At 44.3% G+C, this 9,749-nt stretch overlaps 1 protein-coding gene across 1 annotated transcript in view; it reads left to right on the top strand.

Annotated features, from left to right (window-relative positions):
* GBE1 (1,4-alpha-glucan branching enzyme 1) overlaps positions 1 to 9,749 on the top strand; it is a 134,923-nt gene that overhangs the window by 49,658 nt on the left and 75,516 nt on the right. The window contains exons 5-6 of the mRNA XM_083171924.1: positions 2,864 to 2,985; positions 4,714 to 4,849. Coding sequence (XP_083028050.1) covers positions 2,864 to 2,985; positions 4,714 to 4,849 — 258 coding nt within the window. The remainder of the gene's footprint in view (positions 1 to 2,863; positions 2,986 to 4,713; positions 4,850 to 9,749) is intronic.

The following is a 9,749-nucleotide window of genomic DNA, read 5'->3' as shown; positions in this document are numbered from 1 at the left end:
AAAAGTACAGATATTCAGTAAATATAAGGGAGTGGCTGAAAAAAAAAATCAAACATTAAACAAAAGTTGTTGAAATTTTCCACATTAAAAAAGCTAATTGGCACAAATTGAAATATGCACAATATATTAGTCCAAAACAGTGAATTCAGCTCTGGTTTGAAGCCACATACTGTGGACTTTATTCTGGTCCACACGCAACGCAATTTCACCACGTTGCATTTCGACTAAATACCACCTGCATGGATGCCCCCCCCCCCCACACACACCACGATTTCCCGCAGGGCTGGGAATGCATGATTTGTATAATCATCCATTCGCAGCCTTGGGTGCGGGGGAGAAATGTTTAGATGGTCAGGGACATCAAATGATTTCTTAAGCGCTCTGAGATCTTAGACACCTCTGTGGTGCCTCAGATCTGCAAGAGCCCTGTGCGGAAAGGGGGGCAGGCAGCTGACATCCGCTGACCTGTGTCACCGGCCCATTTGAATGGGAATACCCATTGTTTTCATGGCAACCCCATGAAATGCTGTGCCCCACGCCTGCACTGCCAGGTGCGAGTGGGACAGCGAACATGAAGTTCGCCGTGCCCGCTTGCCCCCAGTGTCTGCACATCCCCATAAATACGCCTGCGCAGACAAAAAAATTTGTCCCCCATGTGAACGCGCGGGGTGACAGATTAAATTTGAATAACCCCCCTATATATATGAAATCCTGAAGTCCCAGCAATACAGGGTTTAAGTCCGGATAGGCCATTTGCTGTTTGGGATATTTTGAGGTCCAACCAGTCTTTCAGCAAGATGACTTGCAGTTGTTTTGGCTGTGGCTCTGTGGTTGGACAATTGGCAGAAAAGTATAGCTTTATTGTATACTACGTACATTACCTATGGTTTCCATCGTAGACCTGTCCTATTGTTCATGTAGAATCCCAACAAATACCTGTTTAGAGAAATCATAATCACCAGATGCCTTCTGCGGCTGCCAGTTCCCCGGGTCAGAATGTTTATTTACATTTGCGGCTCCTCCCACAAGCTGGGGGTTAGTCCCGCCCACCAGCCAATTAGGAGCGGCCAAATAGCAGTGGCAGTTTTTATACCTCATAAATGACGTTCACCAGTCTAGATGTTTAGGGCTCTGGTGGAACTTCGTCTACCCCACCCCAATTTCACAATATGCAACATGACAATGGTTGATAGAGCGAGGCAGTGGGTGACAGGGGCAGCGGTGAGCCACTTAGACATCAGGGGCCCCCGGTGCACTGCACCTGCTGCAATGGTAGTTCCGCCTCTGGTTTAGGTTAAAGCTCACTTTTTTTTTTTTATACGGTATATGTATTTTTGTTTGCTTCAGTGTTAGCTGTAGTATTTTTGTTTGCTTCAGTGTTAGCTGTAATATCTTGCTTTTACAGAAGGCTAACTAAACAATTTATTTAAATTAGCATATGCTTTTCTCTTGTTTCTGGTTTGCTCTCCTATTCCTGTTTTATTTTGTTTTTGCTTGAATCGCTCTTTTTTTTTTTTTTTTTTTCAAAATGTTGTATGATTCCCAGAAGTAGTTTTTGAGGCTAAGGGCTAAGAGCTATAAATCTCTACTGACCAGTGCATTTATCTTGAGTTCTAAAGTGATAGACTGATAGAAGTGGCTGCTCGAGGCAGAAGATAGACTGGCACACTTTAAATCTAAAGCAACTTTTTTTTTTTTTTTTTGCTTTTACATACTGTACCTAGCAGTACTAAAACTCAATCCTGAGACTTGATGATTGGGAGCTCGAGGCTATGTGTATCCTTGAACCAACATGTTTTGTCATTGAGTGCAAAAAATGCTTGGCAGCTTCTCTTTGCAGATTTGATAGTGTGCCATCTAAGAGCATTTCTTTTATCCAAATTGAATCATTTCTTGTCCAAAAAGGAAAATAATGAAAAGGTATTCTCAGGTGCCTATTCATTGAAGGGCAAGGTCCCGTTGGAACATCTCTGGATGTGTCTCCTCGAGTCGTTACCAGTACTAAACAATCTCACAAGTTTTTTGCTCACGTTCTTTGCAATGTTTTCCGAGCTAGACCATACGTGATTATCTTTTGAGAAAACATTTAAACGTGTTTAGCGCTGAAGTCGGCATTTACAAAGCTCTCTGAGAAGCGTATCAAAATATTGACTTGTATCCAGCTGGGTATTAAAAAAATAAAAGTGCTCTACTCTACTGGTTTCTCGCCTCTCTAAATACCACCTCTTACTTTTGCCCTTCCACTATTGCAGATTTATATACATATGTAGCGCCTCTCTTCTAGTGGAGGTCTGGTGGTCGGATCACCAACCGACAGCCCCCGGAAGGGGGCCCTCACATCCCTTTACAACTAGGGATGTGCACCGGCCACTTTTCGCATTTTAGGTTCTGATTACCTTACTGCTGAGCTGTCCCGGCGTGAAGGGAGCAGTAGGCGGCAGGGAGGTGACGGAGACCTCCCGCACACCACAGTACAGGTATCGCGGGGGTCTCCGTCACAGCAGCATTTACACACTGAATATAGGCATATGCATATCATTTTAATGAGCAAAAGCTGCTTGTGTGCCCTATAAGCACACTAATGGAAAAAAAAAGTAAAAAGAAAAATTGCCCTCCACTACATAGTCATCTAGAGCTCATTGTGTTTTTTTTTTAATTTATTTTTTATATGCACCATAATCTTCAGATACAGTATAATACACTAAAATAGTGCTCTGTTGCAATTTTTCCTATACAATTATACATATGTCATGTGTTACATTACATATATCCATAACATGGCATTGATGCTGTCTTCATTTCACCATACAGTATATGTGTGCGCTGAGCAGTATTTTTTTATTCATTTTTCTTTTATAGGTAGTAATCAAAAGCAAATCTGGGGAGCTTCTCTATCGTATTTCACCGTGGGCGAAGTATGTGGTACAGGAAGAGAAAAGGGTTGTGTACGACTGGATTCATTGGGATCCAGCTCAGCCTTACAAGGTAAGGTGTATTAATACATCCAATATATCACTTTTGTTTTATAACTTCATGCTTCCAAAGTAAATGTACTTCTTCTGGAGCTCCATTGACATACCTTTGGAGGCTCCTGTGGCAGGGAGCAGATACTGTAGTAACTTTTCTTTTATAGGTTAGTGGCTGTGTGGCTACCTCTATTACTTTCTAATACCCTGCACCTTTCAAAATCTATGCAGTTCCCCTTTCCTGCCTGGGGCGTCCCTCTTTGTTATGGTGCTTCTAGTATCTCTACTGAAATACAGATCAGCAGGTGCTAGAAGCACCAAAGCAGAGAGTGACACCCCAGGCAGGAAAAGGGAATAAAATAGCAGTGCTGTTTCTTCTCTTTGTGCATTATACAAAACCCAACTACATGTTGAGGTATATTCCGCCTTATACCTGGACCCACCCCATACTGCATATGCCAATCTTGGATCAGACTTTAGGCCCTTTTTAGTGCATCGTAAAATTGCAAATGAGTATGGAGAACAGTCCACCTGAAAGCTTTGTAGATGACCGGTCTACCTTACCGGTGGGTTTATTTTTGGAAGATTAGCCATAAAAGACAGAACTAGGAACCCAGCTCTGATAGTATCGGTACGATGAGCTGTGTGCCTTATTCTGGCAGCCTTTTGGGCAATTCCCTATTCTGCCAATGCCTGGGTCAGGGGATCGGGGAATTCCAACTTGTTTAAAATACAGAATTGCTACTGTTGATAGATTTTTGGACTGAATCTGTGAATCAGGATTTTTAGCATGCATCCCCAAAGATGTTTAGGACCCATTTAGATCTACCTTAGTCATTAGGTGAACACCATATGGAAGACATGCATTAGGTCAACGGGGTCAAAGTGTCGACATGGAAACTGTAGACCGTAGAAAAGGTCAGCATGGAAATGGTGGACACATCGTCTGTGTATAAATTGGAAATAGGAAGGCCATTTCCGTGTTTAGTATGCGCATGCACCTTTAGTATATGGCTTGGATGCTGCCTGGCTGCTCCTGACCCCCAGTTGTTTGCAGCATTACTGATGTCCGATCTCGTGTATATCGGTGTGTGCTATAGTGCCACTGCTTTTTTCCCTGCTAAGTTCCATTGTGGTATACAATCTCGCATATCAAATGAATCGGCACCATCTCATGGCACATCCTATTTCCATCAAGGACTTTCCCTATTCAATTGCATTCATTTATGGCCGGTATTTCCACCAGTTCAGTTTCACTATTATAAAAAGTCAAAGCATTTTTGACTAAAACTCAAGGATCTGCGAATAATTCGCTGATCTACTGTAGGTGTTTACCACCCGTGATGATTTTTCCGACAGTCGAAAAATCGGGAATTAAAATAAATAGGTCTAATGTAAATTCTACCGAAAATTGGCAAAAAGTGCAGATTTTTCTGACTGTTGGAATTGAATACCCCTTAAGGGTAATTGAATACCCACTAAGATGCATTTTCAGCAAAACAAAAACCCTATCTGACACTATCGTGGCTGCATGGGCCCTAACGGCATCTCTTGCTACCGGACCTTTTGAGGCTAGACTAAAGAGGACACATGTTCAGATGTACTCAGCGACTGAAGATCCACATTGAATGCGGTTTTCATATTCTAAATGCATTGTTAATTTTAAAGAAGGGAAAAAAAACACTGTTCATTCCCTTCTCAATAATTGTGTTTAATTTAACAATTTTATTGTGATTTTTCCTCAAAGCGCAAATATGAGCGTCCAAGGAAGCCAAGGAGCATCCGCATTTACGAATCTCACGTTGGAATTGCGTCGCCGGAAGGAAAAATAGCTTCCTATAAAAACTTCACACATAACGTGCTGCCAAAGATCAAAGATCTCGGTAAGTACAGTGCGAGTGGTTTGTGTGACTGCTTATGCCGGTTCTTTCTCTCTCTCTGCCCTGTGGTCAATATATGTTCCCTCTCCGACGCAATAAATGTTCACCTTGTGTCATTTCCTCCAGAACTGTGCTTTGTATCCTGTAATACTGCATATAGGCTCATGCTGAGTGATACATTTAGTCTTTAGCTGCTATTCTATACCTCCAGCCATGACAAAGGCAGGTCATTTATTTCTCCAAAAGTTCAAGAAAAGAAAAATTTTTCTTGTCACAGCTCTACATTTATTTGGTATTGTTTTGTAAACCTAAAGTGCCTGTTGCCATGAAAAAAATATATATGTATTACATTTTTTAGATATTATAAAAGTATATAAAATCCTGGCTTGGGCAGGATCTACAAAGGGTGCAGGAAACATGCCGCCAAACATCGCAGTGATATTAATCGCTTATGTGCTAACCTACAATTGGTATCGCAAAGGACAACTCTTCCAAAAAGTGCTGCTCTTTGCAAAGTCGCCGCCGAGTGAGAGGGTGTACATGGAGACTCAGTCACATCCTAGCAGGCTCCTCCTGCAATTCCAGGCTCCTCCTCCCATTCTACCCTAGGCTCCTCCTCCCTGCATCCGGAAGGTAAGGTATGGCAACTGTCTTTGTTGCTGGGGAAGAAGGATCCTGGGGGATTTGCAAAAGCTGGCGTTACCCTTTGCATTGGTTAAGTGAGTGTCCATGTCTAAGTACGTATGAAAATGTGACTGTCGCACATTAAATTGGTCAGTGTAATCTAGCAATGTAGTTTGGCGTTTTAGTTTGTCTTTGCAAATAGATGCACATTTTGGCCCTTATTCTGGTCGGTGCGGATTTATCCGCGTGCGTTCGGCCCGCCGATGTTTTGTGTCTGCGCATGTGCAGAGGCGTCTCTGCGCATGTGCGAGCGGGGCGTACGGCCAAATCCCACATGATATGTGAACACTCCGAACAGGGGGTGGAGAGGGGCGTGAAGGGCTATTTGGGCTCATTTCCATATGCTTACGCCCCGCGTTTCATGGGCGTTCCCATGAAAACGCTGGGCGTACGTATGGTAATGCGGCCGTGACGCACATGTAGGGGGCGGACATATGACATCGCCGGATGTCAGCTGCCCGCCCAGTTCCCTGCTTTTGCACGGAAAAATGTCCGTGTGGTCTGAGGTTGCGGGAGCTGGTGGAACACTCGGTCCTGCATTCGATGGTCTGCGACCATCGAATGATGGGGGAGGTTCCCTTAGATGGAGGAGGCGTATTCCGTGAAAAATACACGTGCGGTCCGTTCGGCCAGCTTCTTACCGCATACGGACGGAGTTGGCGATCCGTATGGAAGGCGGGGTTTCGCACGCACGGTGCTGGCCGCATAATCGGATCCGGCCGCACCGATCAGAATAAGGGCCTTTGTGAGGTATTCTCGGTGCGGCCACATCGTCTGGGATTTGGCACGACGTGAGGAGCGACTTGAGCGATAATGTATGAGGACTCATCTGTATGTGCCTAATATATTTTTTTTATTTAGATTGAAGGAATAATTTATATAAATGTATCCATTCCTAAATGAAGAAGTTGAAGGCAGTTAGAAAATCACTATATATTCAAGTTTACTGATGCAAGTTTGAACAAAGAATTAGATAAACAGGCAAAATGCTGAAATTTACAATGTTGACAGGTCAAAAAGTTGACCTGATTTTTTTCGTGCACCAAGGCACCCAAAACATGGCGAGCGTACGCAGAACACTTAGTATGGTGTCCATGTCAACATAAACACCCAAAAATAATTTTCTAAAAAGCATGTCAACTTTGTGACCTGTGGCCATTTTTAAATGTCAGCATGTTGACCGTGTGGACATTTTAGATGTCGGCATGTTGACCGCATCAACATTTTAACCATGCTGGCATAATGAATGTAAACATTTTGACCATGTTGGTATTTTGTCCGTTGGTCAATGGTGGTCTGTATTTTAACCGTTGGTATTTTGACTGTAGGTAAATCATGCTGAACCCTCTATATTTTTGCTGTCAATTCTGAAGTTGTCAGAGGATTCCATAATACTTATGTATGGGGGCTTTTATTAAAATATTAGAGCTGCTCCTCTCCTCTATAGGAGGAGCAGCTGGGATTCCAGTGTTGTGCGCACTGGCTGCTACTAGATGGTGCCGGACAGAGCAATTCTTTTGTCATTTGATGGGCTGGTAACGAACACTCAATAAATATGGGTGGAATTAAATTAGCCATGATAGAATACTGCAGGCTTATAGGGTAACCCTGGGTGATCAATCAGCCCCTAAAGCCAGAAGATATTAGGGTTTTTTTTTTGGGGGGGGGGGTTTGCAGCACAAATTTCTCAATAACTCAGAGGCCTTAGGCTACCACACACAGTGATGTATCGGGTGTAATTGGATTCCGAACATACAGTAGGATTTCTGGGACCGGTGTTTTACTCATGGTCCTATACATTTTGTTTTGATCAGTTTCAGAAAAGCAAAAAATTAAGGTACTTGTGTATTTTGGCGGCGCCCATCGCATCGCATACCATAACGCATACGATGGTATGCGATGCGACGCGATATCGTACGATAGTGCACAATGGCATACAATTTTGAAATTGTATGCCATTGTACATGGCATACAATGCCATACGATGCGATGCGATTAAACATTGTATAAGCACCCTAATGGGTGCTTATACAATGTTAAGCACCCAAATGGGTGCTTACAATGTTAAATGCACCCCCACGCCACCCCCCCACTATAAACGTGAACCCGAAGCGTGGCGAGCGCAGCGAGCCCGCGAGGGGCGGCGGTACGCGTCCTACGACCTTTTCATACCCCCACTATCCACATCGGCGTGGAGTTGAGAATAGAATAGTGTGGCGAGCGCAGCGAGCCACCGAGCCCGAAGCGTGGCGAGGGGACGCGGATACCTGTGAAGCCCGCAAAGGGACACGTTTACCTGTGAAGGTATCCGCGTCCCCTCGCGGGGCTCGCCACGCTTCGGGCTCGGTGGCTCGCTGCGCTCGCCACACTATTCTATTCTCAACTCCACGCCGACGTGGATAGTGGGGGTATGAAAAAATTATAATTTGCAAATTAATATATACTGTTCATACATATTTTCATGAACTCTTGTCTTAGTGCCCATTAATAGAAGCCTAGGCGCACACCAAAATGGCTACCACTGCGAGGGTGGATGGGAAAGATTAATGAGAGGAGGACCAGTGGTGGGGTTTATGTACAGGAGCGGTGGGAGGAAGGGGACACCACTTTCCAATGTCACTAGTCCTAGAAACGAGCTGTATGATTTTCAACAACCCATTCCTGCCCCAGCTTTCCTGCTGTATTTACCCACCTCCATCACATGCATTGCCTACCAATGTGTTCTGCGGCTGAAGCACGCTCTTTTTCTCTTACTTGCCCTGTGTGCTCACACCAGTGTCAATGGCTGAGTCAATGCTTCGTGCCCTCTGCGCCTCTGGAGGAAATATCCGTGTGTTAACTTTTTCTGACCCCCTTTGTGGTGTGACCACAAACTCCTTTACATTTCTGTGGTTCACAACAGTGTCTGCTCCACACAGCATGTAGAAAGATGTAACCTTGCCAAGTGCTCGGGCAGCGGCACGTATACTGACACATTGCCCTTGAAATAGAGGATAATTCAGGACATCACGCATGAGAGCTTGATGTGCTCCGATAAGAGCAGAGCTGATCTGAAGTGGGAGACTGCAAATTGAGGTTTAACTATTTAACTTTTTCCAAACACCATTCAGAAATTGTCACTATTTTAAGATTGAATTCGAATACAACATATCCAAGGCGAATTTATTTTTTCTTAAAAAAAAGTCCCTGTGTTGTTTTGCATGGTTGAATACATTCCGTTACTAGCTCCAGAGGAGGGGCTGCACCCAGTCCAAAATTCAAATCGTTTAGCAACACCAACTGTCAGTGAGTCCGTTTGGAATGGTAGTTGCTGGGCTGCACTTCAGCGCCCCCTCTGGTGCCTCCCCTGGTGACTAGCGATGTACATACAGTACAAGTGTAATTGTTTCAGTTACTGAGGTTGTAGAGGGTCAGGGGAAAGGAACAAGACGTGGGAAGAGAGACTGAGGGGTAGATGTAGAAGATGGGGCCAGACTCATCCTTTCCGCCAGACCGACATCCGCAGGTTTCTGGCGGACGGAGACAGGACATGGATGCTTGAGTTTCTCACATGCCTGCATGTCCATTGCTGAGAATGGGGCGCACTTGCATCTCAACATGCTCCTGCCCCCTTCTGCTGGACAGCGCAGGCTAGGAACCGCTTTGATGAGAGCGGCTCCATCTGTATTAAGCCTGAACAAGAGATAAACACGAGAGTGATAAACCGAGTTAAACGTCCAGCCACTTTGGGGAAGATGTATTAAGCTTGGAGAAGATATAGAGGAAGGTTATAACGCAACAACCAATAAGCTCCTAATTGTCAAGTCACAGGCTGGGTTTAAAGAATTACAGAAGCTGATTGGCTAGTGCCTTAGACTTTATCTCTTCTTCAGGCTTAAAACATCTCTTCCTATATCTCTCATTTATCTCTTGTTAAGGTTTAATACATCTGCCCCAGAATGAGAAGAAGATGGGGGTTAGAGAATGGTAGAGTGGGAGACATGGGGAAAAAGGGTGGCCTAGGGGACATCAGTGAGGATAAAGTCATTAGACGGGAACTAGAGAGACCAGGGTCAGAAGAGACAGGAAGAGTGGAAAAGGTAGGGGTGGGAAACAGTGAGCAGAAGATGTACTCATTCAAATTAGAGATGGGCAAAGTGACTCACTAAAGAGAGCAGGGATGGAATGAGAGTTCAGCGAAAAGATCCGGTTCTTTTGGGTGTACCATTGACTCATTTTG

This window comes from Crinia signifera, chromosome 2 (assembly GCF_055691185.1).
Source record: "Crinia signifera chromosome 2, ASM5569118v1, whole genome shotgun sequence".
In the NCBI taxonomy this organism is placed as follows: Eukaryota; Metazoa; Chordata; class Amphibia; order Anura; family Myobatrachidae; genus Crinia; species Crinia signifera.
The sequence above is the reverse complement of the archived record's forward strand: the minus strand, read 5'-3'. Positions and strand labels throughout refer to the sequence as shown.